Below are 14,685 nucleotides of genomic sequence, written 5' to 3'. Positions count from 1 at the left end.
AGCTTGACTGTACACTAGAGAAATGTATGGCGGAAAAAAGTTTTTATAGCAAGTGGTGTCATGTAAAAAAAAAAGTCACTGTTGTATGTTGTATTTAATATTTTGTTCAAAAATAAAAAATTAATTTGCAAGAAAAGTCAAATTGTGTCAACCATTGTGTTTTGGTTTCGACTTTTGGGGCAAGGTTAGAATAATGACTACAGTAAATTACCTCAAAAATTAATTGTGCATGTTTTTGTTACTGCCTGTCGTCTTGCACTCGTCTTTTATTATTTCCTGTTGCACTCTCTTTGAAGAGAAATCGGTTTGGACTGTAATAAAAAAATAGGCTGGTGTAAGTTACAGAAATGATACTTATCTGCTCAAACATGAGCTCAAACATGTATTTATGCATGAATTATTGTTTTACTGTTTTTCTCAACCATAACTGTGCATGCAGCAAGATACAAAATGTTTTCACTACAAAAGCACACACATCTGTAGACATTACGTGGAGGTAGCGGATTTATTGCAACAGATTTATTTTTAAAAGGCCTCAACAAGAATGTCCAGTTATGCGACAATGCAGAGGCATCACTAGGTTTTAAGGACTGGGGAGGCTTAGCCCCCAGGAGATGCACAGGATGTGAGTGAACGTAGCGTGTGAGCACATTTCACAAACAGACTGAAGAATTAAAGACTGAAAAATTCTTATTATTATTTCAGTCTTTTTTAATACTATAAAACAACAAACACGTACTAGCATTAACAACAAGAAAAAAATGACACATTGTTACAGTGTCGTATCTTACAAATTATTCTTAAGGCTGAATTATGCTACGCTGGCTCTTCCGACGGCGTCGTGATTCATTTACATATACTGTAGCTCCGCCGGCTGGAGCGAGGGCTAATGTGCAATTCTCCACTAAAACGCTAGGGGCAGTGTTTTCCTAAGAGTGACCAACCACAACTCCTTTCTCTCTGATTAGCTAGCTTCCTGCATAGTAGTGATGTGCGGATCGATACTGACCCATCAATACTTCCGATACCGGCTCTTCATGCTCTAAAATCGATACTCAAACCAAAACATCGATACTTTTGATACTTCAGTCATTTCAGCTAATGTTTGTCTGAAACCTTGGCCTGTTGAAACGATGACCAATCGTAAACGGAGCCGCGTGTGAATTGTTAATAAAGTTTTCATTCTTATAGTGGTTCTTAAAAATGTATCATTTATTTCGTTGCTTTTACTATTTTACTTATGTTCTCTTTTTTTGACTAAGTATCGAATCAGAAACGAAATCAGTGGTATCGTACAATGGCGACATCCACATAAAACTAACGTAATGTAACCATCTGTTGGTGTTGGAACATTGATGTTCTGAACTGTGGAGTTAAGAAATGCACGTTGCTGTGAATTTTGTTCGTCACGTCACCGTAAGTGTGACGAGGAAGCTGACTTTGTTGAGCACTACTGTTGGTGTTGACAATAAAACTGACGCTATCAGGACTCTACAGTGCTACATAGGCGTTCATACTTGCGAACGTTTTCACTCCTCAACTTGCTCTGTTTCTTTGGTTATGGTGGACTTTTTGGCACTTACGTGAGAAGGAAAAGGCGGAAATGATGTACAAAGAAAAGCCGACCAATCACAGCTCTGCGGTCCGCGCCGCTGTTCACGCAAGCTCCGAATTTTTTGGAGGTGCAAGTCAAGCTCTGCTGGAGAGTTTGGTAAAGGCAGAGCGGAGCAGCTGGCGTCACTTACGCTGGCGCCGTGGCGCAGGAGCATAATTCAGCCTTCACTCATTAAGAACCCACACGTATTGTATGCAGAACTGCATGGAAAAAAAGAGCACTGTGTTATCACAAAGCAGGCCAAGTACACCATTTGAAATAACATGGCTACAGTTGCAAACACTTCTGAAAGCACATTCATCACTGTATTTTGTTGAGAAACACTTTGTTATCCATTCTTGTTTTTCTCAGTTGGCTCTGTGTGCTTCAAAGCGAAGCACATGCTGCAGGTACAGAGTTCAAGCAAGATCGCAGGGAAAACATGGACTGCAATTTCGGTGACGTTCTCTCTGTGCCCTATTCTCCCGTTTGCACTGAGGTGTTTTTCTATGCGTTCTGAGTTAAGCACGTTGACCATACACGTATTCTCCCATCCAGACTCCCGACACGCCCAGTGTGTCTAAAGCAGACCGACCCCACCGCCATGATTGTTGACTGCTCACCTCAATCACCTCCTCGTCCTTTTGATACCATCTGATAGATGCTACAGTATGTATAGTGGTGTGATAAAGTGTTTGCCCCCTTCCTGATTTCTTATTTAATATTTTTATCATTTGTTTGATGATCTGAAACATTGTGGATGATGGGCAAAATTCCCCAAAAAAGTGCAGTTTTCCTTTAAGTCGATGGGAGAATATGCACATATTTCACAGGGAACGGCCACCATTTAGCGTCCACCTAGAGACCCGAGTGCATATCTTGTTTTTTTTGTTGTTTTTTTTTTACCCCTGTCCCGTCCAGCCTTTAAAGCAGATAGAATTGTAGATCTAAATGCCGTCAAGTGCTCAACAGATTTACTCTGCCAGGGAGAAGTGTGATATACAATTCCCCTGTTATACAGAATTTATTTGACTTAGATGCTTGTTATTAAGCAAATTTGGAGCGACCGGACCGGAGCAAGAGGGGACAGAGAAGAAGAGAAAAGAAAAGAGTGCATATCCTGAATGAATGTGTAGCGTAACAGACATCAGCTTTTCCCCCTTACGCACATGGGAGAATAGGGTCCTATATGAACTATTAGAATAGATTGGATAACGACTCACTGAAGGGACTGTCTCTGCCTTACACTGTGAAGTGAACAGGAAGTGACACAGTTATGATCAAATTTAAGTGAATAATGACAAGGTATATGATCATTTATTCAACAAGAATATTAACATATACCTTAAATTCAGGTGTATAAGCTGCACCCACTACATTTAGAGGAAAAAACAGATTTGTACATATATAAGCCGCACCAGACTATAAGCCGCAGGTGTCCGCGTCATTAAATTGGATATTAAGTACACAGAAACACATTATACAGAAATATTTTTTAAACTTTTTGCAAAATAAATGCATTTTTTTCGAACACTGTGTGCCAAACAGTGGTGCAATGCGGCTATTTAAAGAGTGCAGAACAGTACACGGCAAGTTAAACAGTGCCGGATAGTGCATGTAACAGATAACAGTAGCCTACCAGAAAAGTCATTCATCGGCGTCCGCTTGGGAACTAAAACCACGAAAGTCTTCCTCTTCCGTGTCAGAATTGAACAGCGTCATAACTCCTTCGTCACACACACCGTCTGTCTCGCTCAGCTTATACACAAATTATGGTAAATGTAAAATAAAACAACAGCAAATTATTTAGGGGGGCTTAAGAATATTTTAGGGAGGCTTCAGTCCCCTTAAAATAGGTCTAATGATGCCATTGCTACAATGTTTGTACAGAAGCAAAATGTTGGAATAAAATATAATATTCTATATTAAAATACAACTTTTAGTGCGGAACTCCAAGATAATGGTGGTCAGCAACAATCTCTGATCTTTGATCTCCAGTTTAAGGCCCGTTCAAAGCCGTTAATAGCATTTCTGTAATCGTTGATAGCCTTCCTGATTTCTTCGTGTGTGGTCATTACAAATGGACCTGAAGTGCAAACACATAAAAGCTTCACATATTCTCGCTCGTTTGTTTTTACACGCATGAGAATAATGTTCACAAACTCACCGTGTTGAACCACAGGCTCTTTGATGGGTTCTCCAGCTATCAGCACAAAATGGCAAACTTCAGATCCCTGAATGAAAAATGAAGTGAATTGAGTGGGACACATGCAACGTTTATATCAGAGGTTCCTACAAGATTTTTTTTTGTAAAAATCGGGGTCAAGAGATTTACATATGCAAACCAACAAGTGGCACCAAATGACTTCTTCCTGTCATACACACACACCAATGACCAGAAGAGATGTAGCTGTGGCACAGAGACCCGCTTGAAAAAGTGGCTCATAGGTTGGGTAGGTTAGCAAACAAAAGAGGAGGAGTTGTTGTATGATGCTAATTTTAACATAATGGAGACCAACGAAGAATCATCAAAAAATTGTCAAGCAACTAAAATATGATTTTTATTTCAATCTAATTAAAAATGTTTGTTTTTTTTAATCTTTGATTTTGTCTTAAAAATGTTTTCCCCAAAATTCCCTTTGAAGAAGTGTGTTTGTTTTACATTTGGATCAATACGGTAGTGAGCTAAACAAATCTATGGAGTCCCACATCATTCATGTATTTATGTTACGATTCATTGTTACAACTTTGGACTGCACTACATTGATGAATAAAAATAAATGAATGCCACAATGTAATATCACCTTGTTTTCAAATCTGACGCAGTCTCCATCTCCAAACACCACTGTGTGATGAGGCTCAAACTTCTGCTGCTCCTCAACAGAGCCTGAAAAAAAAAGTCCAACTAATGAAATTGCTACTGAACATACACATAGAATGAACCTGTGTACTAAAGTACTGAAGTGGCCCTGATTTGTCCAGTAGACATGTACAACTAAGTCGGGGTGGCCAAAGTGAAACGACCAGGTTTGTTTTCCCAAGAAGAGACACGGTTTTCAGTCTTTTAAATCTTTTGGTGAAAAATGTCTGGAAAATGACAGAAGCCTCCCGCTCACATTAGCAGGCAGTGATGAACACTCGGATGTTCCTGGGCTATGTGATTTATGTGTGGGTATTTAATTGGTCTGAGCTTGTGTCAATCAAGGGTGCATGGCTATAAACTAGTGTGCACACAGCAAATGTGATTAGGTTGCCGGGCAACCTGTCTGCCTCCATTGGCTTCACGACCACCCCTGTACAGAGAGGCCTTCAAACAGCCTGACTGCACAGAAGCGAGAGCGAGGCCAGCGCAACCCCCAGAAAAACGCCACAATATTACTTTATCTATTTCTATCAACTCTAGCAAAAGTGTGACCCAGGGGGCCATTAACGGCTGTTGGTACATTCTAAAAATACGATTAAACAAGGAAATGAAAAAACAGCGAAAACGGGAAAATGGAAGTAATTTCACAGGGCTAACGATGAACTACTAAGAGATTAAAGTCATGATTAAGAGAAAAAAATTGTATGAAGTTGAAATAGAATAGGAAAAAAATCTAAATAAAAAAAACAAAACAAAGAATAAAGTTGCAATTTTTGTAAAATTAGGTCGGAGAAGTTATAATATTATTCTAAAGTCAAAATAGATGAGAATAAAGTCATAATATTACGAGAAAAAAGTGTACAAGAAGAAACATCCATCCATCCATTTTCTATGCCGCTTCTCCTCATTAGGGTCGCGGGGGTATGCTGGAGCCTATCCCAGCTGACTTCGGGTGACAGGCGGGGTACACCCTGGACTGGTCGCCAGCCAATCACAGGAAACGTATAGACAAAGAACCATCCACACTCACATTCATACCGCAAAAAAGTGTAAAAATTTCATACTAATAATCCGCTTAGTCACTGATAACACAAATCTGAGCTGCAGGCTGATTTTTTCTATAAAAAAAAAATATAAAAAAACACCTCTGCATATCCACATGGGTTGGTTTAAAAAAATGCTAAATGCAGTATGCAGCCCTCTGTGGAAAATGCTTGGACTCCCCAGAACTAAGTCAACTAAATTCAAAATGTTGATTGTTGTGGTGTAATTAAAGCATCTGATTGCAATAATGAGATAAATTAAAGTATCTATCTATTGATAATGGCAACATCAGGTTGATGATGCTGGCTAAATGTCCTGTTCGTGATTGAAAATCTAAAATCTAAACACAAGATGAGGGGCGGGGGTTTAAAAGCAGGACATGTGGGAGTTTGGACTGATATCACACAAATATTTGTAGCAAGTATTTACCATCAGGAAGCGAAGGGAGGGAGGCAGAGAGTGATTGGGATGCACACATCCAAGCAAAGTATGTTAACATTGGCCCTTTGTGTCTTTTTTTTGAATCTCTGATAGGTTTTCATGTTTTATTTCAAAGCTTGAAGGTTTCCGTTTTTCGCCATTGTTTTTTTAATTGTCCTGATTAGCAGCTGAGTCATGCAGTATGAGTGACCTGTATGCCACAGGCCTTGTTTACACAGCAGGCAAAGCCCACTTGTTGATCAAATCGGACCATGAAGCTCTCCTGTCCATCACATGAAAATAGCATTTCCTTCGAGGCATACTGCTAGAAATCCTTGCTCATGGCAACTGTAAAACCTGGGCTTGTTTTAAACGTAAACATAAAACTCACCGACATGAATGGATCCTGATAGAGTGTAAATGAAGGCGGTCCATCCTGTGAAACATACATTATTATTGATGTGGTACACCTTTAATATCAAACAATGGAAAGATCACTCTCTCTTCTGCTGGCAAAATCATCAAAGTCCACAGCTAAACTGATAGAGGTCTACAAAGTCAAACCTGGCCAGCTTCAAACATTATCATTCTTTTCAAGCACTGTGTGTCCATTTGGTGTTTGCAAATCTAATATCTCCGCTTGGGCATTTCTGTGTAGAGTTTGCATGTTCTCCCTGTGCGTGTGTGGGTTTTCTCCGGGTACTCCGGTTTCCTCCCACATTCCAAAAACATGCGCGTAATTGGTGAAGTGTGAATGATCGTTTGTCTACAGGTGCCCTGCGATTGGCTGACCTCTCGCCTGAAGTCAGCTGGGATAGGCTCAAGCATACCCCCGCCACCCTAATAAGGATAAGCGGCATAGAAAATGGATGGATGGATATACAAAATCTACTTTGAACATTTTTGGTTTCCCCTAATCACAAAATAAAATAGCACAATCGTTGCTATTAAACTATTTTGGCCACAAAGTTCACCGTCATGACTCACCCTTTTGTTCAGATTTTGTAGCTGAGAGAGATTACTATATTTTCTGAAGTGTAAGTCACACTTTTTTCATATTTTGGCTGGTCCTGGGACTTATAGTCAGGTGAAACATACATATATAATACTGTATATAATTTAACATGTTCTGCCTTTACGTTAGTTTAAGTGGGGTAGTGGTTAGTTTTTTGGCGACACCTAGCGGCCGCAATAATTCGTTGAGTTGAGCTTGTAACTTAGGCACACAAATTGAATGATACAGAGCATGCTGGACACTTTTTTGTTACGGAATACTTTGTAATACGATTCTTCTGCATTGGCGACTTTGTGTCTGTAAGTAATGTGCAACTCTAATTATTTGATGCCTGTGCGGATTGAAAAATGTCGGACTTTAAACAGCAGTGTTGTTTAATGAGGACACTAATTATGTCCAGTTTAGAGTCTAGCTGTGTCAGTGAGACAGCCTGCTGAGGATCCATAGGACCTCCATCCATCCATCCATTTTCTATACCGCTTCTCCTCATTAGGGTCGCGGGGGTATGCTGGAGCCTATCTCAGCTGACTTCGAGCGAGAGGCGGGGTAGCCAGCCAATCGCAGGGCACATATAGACAAACAACCATTCACACTCACATTCATACCTATGGACAATTTAGAGTCACCAATTAACCTAACATGCATGTTTTTTGGAATGTGGGAGGAAACCGGAGTACCCGGAGAAAACCCACGCACACACGGGAAGAACATGCTAACTCCACACAGAAATGCCCCAGGGAGAATCGAACCCAGCTCTTCCGGATCTCCAGACTGTGTGGCCACCGTGCTAACCACTAGACCACTGTGCAGCCTCCATAGAACCTATTTGTCACAATTACTAACGTTCTGTCTCCCTGAGTTTTCCATGGAGGCCAGCCATCCTGATTGTTGATCTGCAGCACCTGGGAGGACGCTCTCCTCCTCACATGGACTCTTGGCTGCACCATTTTTTTTGTTTGGCTTTGATTGCTAATTCAGTTATTGATCTTATTTACATTTCATGTTCAAAGAAATCATTTAAAAGGCTTATTTAGTTTGTGCCCTAAACCGTCTTCGCCACAACCCATGAGCCAGGTTGTGACAGTCAGCATTAGACTAACTAAATACACATGTATGACTTTCAGTTTATTTAAGTTCATTTGTGAATACAAAAATGAAGTTTTGGTGGTAGAATATGGCTGTTTGATACATTTCTACACACTCAGCCATCATCCATCCATCCATCCATCCATTTTTTTTTATGCCGCTTCTCCTCATTAGGGTCGCGGGGGCATGCTGGAGCCTATCCCAGCTGACTTCGGGCGACAGACACCTTGTTGGTGTAAACATTGCCCCTTCTCACTCGCTTCACCTTCTTCTCTTGTGTATTTAATGGTATTAGGAGCGGTGCCATGACACACTGACTTATAGTCCAGTGTGAGTTATACATCTCTTTTTCTCTTCATGATGCATTTTTTAACTGATGCAACTTAGACTCTGCCACCACTTATTGTGGGAAAATACCATTTAGAGACAGGTCTGTAAGAATTTAAACCTATTCTTACTTACCTAAAGGGACTGGCTGCACATGCTGGGCTCCTGTTTGCAGCACAAAGTGCAGGTACATCGTTGGTGTCCTTGTGAAGACCTTAGACTGTAAGACAACATAAATCAACATGCAAATAAGTCCGAATGTCAACAACACACATACAAACACACACACACCCACACACACATTTGCTCCTAAGGCTTCTCCAGATATCACAGCCACAGTGACGCCTCCCTGTGATGGTTTGGGGATTTCGGAGCTACGAAGCTCTTGGTAGGCTGGTTCCACCATCTTGTCTCGACTGGATAGGTTCACCCATAGCTGCAAACCCACCAAGGGCTCCTCCGATATTGGCATCTCTGCATGAACCACACCCCGTCCTGCAGTCATCCACTGGACAGGCACACAAAAAATAGTTTATCTTCACTTTTATATTGTGTTATATTTTTTTTTACAAAAAGCAAACTCATAATATCACAATAAATAATTTGAAGATGGTTATTGACTTCAAACTAATTGATATTTTTTTTTACCTAAATCATGCACTTTTTAAAAAAATGTATTTGATGTATGGGTGGAATGCCATCATCACTTATTTTAATGTAACAATGATCAGTTTTCCTTAATCACTTCACATGGATGAACATACTACTTCCACACGGAATAATAGGCCATTGTCAACAATGAAACAGCGATCATTTAATTAATTTTTGAAAAACCCCGATAGAGTGAGGCTGGCAGTGCTCTTGGAGAGGTTGTCACCGGAATCCTCTTTCAACCCTCCATGATGACATCACAGAGCTGGCGAATGAATGAGCTGGTGAATTGCGCTCCTCCACCTTCCACTTGAGAATGCCCCACAGGTGTTCAGGTCTGGAGAGGTCTTGGCCACTCCATCATCTTCAGCATCCACAGCAAGGCACATGTCATTTTGGATATGTGTTTAGGTTCGTTTTCATGTTGAAAAACTGCCATTCTCCCCAGTGCTAGCAGTATTCAAGCAGCCTCAGACCATGACAATACAGTTATCTTGGTAGTCACTTGTGTTGCCAGCTTTTTAGGAAATAATGACTGTGTTATGAGTAGAAAATAAATCTGTACTGCTATACGAGCTGTCCACTGACCAACTCTAGTGGTATATCTGAGTATATCCGAGTTCAATTTCTATAGTATTGTCCTTTGAGAAGATATATTGTAATAAATAATAGCTGCTGCTGAAATATGAGGGGTGCACTCATTTTTGTGAGATACTTACTGGACACAACATTAGGTACTCTGCATATCTAGTACTGTATTAGATCTGTAAAGACTGATTTTTTAATGTATTTTTCATAATTTTACATATATCTTTGATTGAAGAGTAACTTTTGTAAAATTAAAAATAATTCATGACATTTTCAAGTGATGATTTGGTTTGACTTTTGACAGATAAGTGTTTTTTTAATGTTTCATGTCTTCCAACTACTTACAGAAGTTTAAGGCCCTGTCCACACAGGAACGCTCCTGTGGTTATGTTTCTTGGCGTGTTGAAAAAAAATTGCATCCAAACAGTATGTCCCTCACCTACATGTGGCGCTGTAAGCAGACACACAAACAAAGCCAAAACTATAGACCAAGAAAGACCGCATGTGCACAAGGTCCGTCGTCTTCTGCTTGTCCGGCTTGTCTAGATTTCCGAAGTGGAATTACTTCTGTGAGTCACTTTGGAGTATAAGACAAAAATATCAGGAGAATGTCTGAATGAATTCAATGAAATATTCAGATATTACGTTAGCTTTTTTTTTAGCAGTACACAACTGCCCACATCTTGTCATGTGACGGTGACATTAGCGGTAATGTCATCATTTCCAGAAAGTAGTGTTTTGCTTGTCTACATGGCAACGACAAGGCGGCGTTATCAGATTTTCCCACTCTGGATGGCGTTTTTAAAAAATACTGTTTCAGGGCACCCAGAACGTCGTTGCCATGTGGGTGAAAGGCTGAAACAATAACAAAAAAAAAACTTTACAGTTTCGACCTCAAAATGTTCCTGTGTGGACAGGCCCTAACGCTTTTAATACTTGGTCAGACACTGTTGGAAACAAAAGGTTTTGAAGTACTTGCAGATCCCCTGGTTGGAGTCTCCCTGAATGTCCACAGAAGTCTTCATGAGCTATGACCCCTTCCAACACGTATGTTACCTGCTTGGGGAACAACACAGTAAAGTAGAAGATAATATGGAAAATGTTGGAGCAAACATGCACAACTTCCTCATATTTAATACAATTGCTAACACTATGATTTTAATAACAACAACAAAATGGGCCACATGATGGCCTACTGGTTAGCATGTTGGCCACACAGTCAGGAGATTGGGAAGATTTGGGTTCAAATCTCCGTTGGGCATCTCTGTGTGCGTGCCTTTTTCTCCGGGTACTCTGGTTTCCTCCTACATTCCAAAAACATACATGTTGGCGACTCTAAATTGTCCATAGGTATGAATGTGAGTGTGAATGGTTGTTTGTCTGTATGTGCCCTGCGATTGGCTGGCGACCAGTCCAGGGTGTACCCCGCCTGTCGCCCGAAGTCAGCTGGGATAGAATACCCACAACCCTAGTAAGCGGCAGAGAAGATGGATGGATGGAAGAGCGCTCAGAGAGATAAAACATCCACCAGGAATTTAGATGCATCACCAGCAAAAAAAACAAAAAAATACCAAGTAAATCACATACTACGAAATACAAAATAATCACAATATTTAGTATCACAATATAGTGATTGTGTGATTATTAATATACTGCAAGAAAATCATCAAAAATACATGACAAAATCTACCGGTATGTACCCGAAAAAAATGTCTACAAATGTAGAAGTAGTGATAAGAATTTTGCTTCTTTTAAGGCCCCCAAATGACTGCTCAATTTTTTTGTTTCTTAAATGTATTTATAACCAAAATGTGTTGAAAATTAATTTCTAATGTAAAATTATATCAAATGTTTATTACTTCTATGGCTTTATTTATATGCTCAACACTTTATTTATATGCTTATATGCTCAAGCTTGCCACAAAAAACAAATGATGAAATACAAAAAACCATGGCCCATCTCAATTAGACTAAAAGGTCCAATCTCTAATTCTGTGTACATCCATCCACTTCTATGACTTCAGCTGACTTTGGGGGGAGAGGCGGGGTACAATCTGGGCACATATAGACAAACAACCATTCACACTCACATTCATACCTATGGACAATTTAGAGTCACCAATTAACCTAACATGCATGTTTTTGGAATGTGGGAGGAAACCAGAGTACCCGTAAAAAACCCACGCATTCATGGGTAGAACATGCAAACGCACACAGGGATGCCCAAACAGAGAACCCAGATCTCCTGACTATGTGGCCAACATGCAAACCACTAGGCCACCATGCAGCCTAATTCCCAATTATTATTTGTAAATTTCCAACTATTTACAGTGAAACAACACAAGATCAACAAAACACACAACACCTCTTTAATGAAAACGCGCAAAACTAAAAGAAAAAATAACATGACAGGAAACAGTTTATGGTAGTCAAGTCCCAAAGCTTTTGTTTCCTGCTGCTCATTTTCCTCACCTTTCCAGCTTGCTTGTGTGTGTAACCCCTCCCTCACCCTTCTGCTTAGTGTTGACACATACGGCACCACACACTTGGACCAATCAAATACGGCTTTAACAGAAAAAACAATGGCTCAGTCACTTCAAAGAGCCGGCTCCCATCGTTCACATCAAAGAGTCGGTTCTATGAGCCGTTTTGTTCATGACCGACACATCACTAATAGGAACACCCTTGGAAAATCCAGTTTGACATATCTAGAACTGTAGACAGGAAATTACACACGAATAAAGAAAACAAACGTATCTTCCTTGCTGGGGTTAATCACAATGAATGAAATATCGTGTTGCAGGTATTATTCATGCATGTACTGTATACATGTGTTTGTTTTGTCCACCCTAGTGGTCAAGCTGGCCGGGAAGAGAAGTACTGAGTTCAGGGTCAGGAAATAAATAAGGAACATCTTTGTATGAGGGAGGAAAGCTCAGCTTCCTACGGCGAGCCGCCTGTGATCTTTCACCACAGCTGTATCATTGCAAAAGTCATCTGCGTGTGAGCAAACACACCTGCAGAACGACATGCTGGGAGTGCAGAATAGTTCCGCACACCCACACCAGGAGATTACATCTGCCAAATCAAATACTTTAAAAGGTATTTCTGGTAGGAGTAGGGTGATAACGATGTTTTAGGCATGTGTTTAGACATACAAATGACATTTTACCAAGAAATTCTGCTCAACATCTCTACATGGAGCACAAAACTGCTGTCACTTCAAAGAAAGAGTTTTTTTTTCTAACTTAAGCTAACTTCAAACTAAATTACAAATAGAAGCTTGCATCAATATGTGCATTAAAAGTAAATATTGTACAGTCATCTTAATTTTTCTATTTTATCTCTTCTCATTCGTCACCAGTTTATATGATTCATGATGGAGCCAAGATTGGTCTGTATTTCAATAAATTGTTTGAATTGAGGTCCGGACGGTGGCCATGTGGTTCACATGTTGGCCACACAGTCAGGAGATATGAAAAAATTGTGTTCGAATCTCCGTTGGTCACCTCTGTGTGGAGTTTTTATATGTTCTCCTCGTGCGTGGGTACTCCGGGTACTTCCACATGTCCAAAACTATGCATGTTAAGTTAATTGGCGACTCTAAATTGTCCATAGGTGTGAATGGTTGTTTGTCTACATGTACTATACTGGCAAAATGAATGAATTCATGAATGTTTAAATTAAATCATTACTTTTCTTTCCACTTTCTTTTCTCTGTCATGAGCTATGACCCCTTCCAACACGTATGTTATCTGCTTGGGGAACAACACAGTAGAAGATAATATGGAAAATGTTGAAGCAAACACGCACACACAGAGTCAACACCGGATAGCCCTGCTGACGCAACACTGGCCGTGAATTGAACCCATGTCCTTTGCCATTAAAATGCAGAAGTATGTCTCATTACGCCACCAGATATCAAATTAAATTAAATTCATTTATATTACATGAAATGAAAGTTTATAATATAAATTTAAACCATTTCAAATATGTAAACTTAAATATTCCCACCGTTTCAAATCCTCTGTGAGGGTGGTCTGGAAAACCTGCTGGCTTGCTCACTCGAAACTCATCCAACATCAGAAATGGATCCAAGGTCTGCAGCTGCAAGAAAACTTTTCAAGTTTCAAGTTCAAATTTGAAAAAAATATTTGTCAGCGGAGTGCAATTTGTATAGAATTACAACGACAATATCGATTGGAGTGGATATATTTATTTTAAAAAAAACAAATAATTGAAATAAGTAGCCACACACTGTACCTCCTTTCTGCCAATGCTTCTGCGGACACGAGCACCAACACCTTCAGACTGCTCCACACTCATAACAGCTTTTTCCACCTTTCTCACATTCATTGTGCTGAAAAATATCTTGGTAACAAAATGTTATTTGTAAGTAACCTTTAAGTATGGAAAAAAATCCAAATACACTCAAATAAAAGAAGAAAACATGTTTAAAGCACTGATTTCTGACAGAAATGGTCCACCTTCGAGTAAAACTACATTTCCCAGAATGCAAAGAGAACGGAGAGAATGGGACAGAGAACCCATTTCCTATTCAAACGAGGCTTTTTGTGCATTATAACTAAGCTTAATTTGTAACAGAAGATACAGTAGTACGCATTTATTAAGAATGGTATATATAAATCATGAAATGACAATTTAATCCGGTTGCTCGTAGTTGCTCGAAAGAGCAGAGAAGTCAGCTGATTAATGAGCAGCTGATACTGTGACGTCATCGCTGTGCTGCACGCAAACGTCGCTTTTTGTTCGAATACGGTTGTTAATCAGTCGATCAGTCAATTTGGAAGCCTTCAAGCGTTAAATGGTTTTATCTTACAGCATTGCCTTCCCCTTATTATTATACAGTATTATTAGTTATTATCCCAAGCGAAGTCATGTCCAGTACGACATTTCTAGTCACGAAAATAATGTATTGTTTTGTATACACATTACATACCTTTAGGTGTGTCTCCTGATGATTGCGTGTGTTGTTTTTAACGTGTAGTTGCAGTAGTTTGTCCAGTCGCTGAGGACGACAATGCGGAAGTTCCTCAGGGGGCGTGGCTGAATGTCTCATCCGAATTAATATCTTGG

The 14,685-nt window shown here is 39.9% G+C and overlaps 1 protein-coding gene across 2 annotated transcripts; it reads right to left on the bottom strand.

The window, feature by feature from the left end:
* Positions 1–150: 150 nt before the first annotated feature.
* Positions 151–14,642, bottom strand: pir (pirin). Of its 2 annotated transcripts, none has more exons than XM_054770751.1 (10): positions 14,549–14,642; positions 13,852–13,959; positions 13,603–13,695; positions 10,564–10,644; positions 8,651–8,857; positions 8,485–8,569; positions 6,313–6,357; positions 4,399–4,481; positions 3,762–3,828; positions 151–1,815 (listed from the first exon to the last, which is right to left on the bottom strand). In XM_054770751.1, the coding sequence occupies exons 2-10, from the start codon at positions 13,942–13,944 to the stop codon at positions 1,787–1,789; spliced, it is 783 nt and encodes a 260-aa protein (XP_054626726.1). In that variant the 5' UTR covers positions 13,945–13,959; positions 14,549–14,642; the 3' UTR covers positions 151–1,786. The 2 variants fall into 2 exon arrangements, with proteins under 2 accessions (XP_054626726.1, XP_054626725.1); XM_054770750.1 differs by lacking the exon at positions 151–1,815 and adding an exon at positions 1,823–3,680.
* Between the last annotated feature and the right edge of the window lie 43 nt (positions 14,643–14,685).

Source organism: Dunckerocampus dactyliophorus, chromosome 3, assembly GCF_027744805.1.
Source record: "Dunckerocampus dactyliophorus isolate RoL2022-P2 chromosome 3, RoL_Ddac_1.1, whole genome shotgun sequence".
In the NCBI taxonomy this organism is placed as follows: domain Eukaryota; kingdom Metazoa; phylum Chordata; class Actinopteri; order Syngnathiformes; family Syngnathidae; genus Dunckerocampus; species Dunckerocampus dactyliophorus.
The sequence above is the reverse complement of the archived record's forward strand: the minus strand, read 5'-3'. Positions and strand labels throughout refer to the sequence as shown.

Excerpts from the sequence above, each read along its gene's own strand:
- pir (XM_054770750.1), bottom strand. The coding sequence starts at position 13,944 with ATGAATGTGAGAAAGGTGGAAAAAGCTGTTATGAGTGTGGAGCAGTCT. Across the intron at positions 8,858-10,563 it reads TCCAACCAGGGGATCTGCAA|TGGATGACTGCAGGACGGGG; the intron begins GTACTTCAAAAC and ends GTGCCTGTCCAG. Across the intron at positions 8,570-8,650 it reads GAGAAGCCTTAGGAGCAAAT|TCTAAGGTCTTCACAAGGAC; the intron begins GTGTGTGTGGGT and ends GTTGTCTTACAG.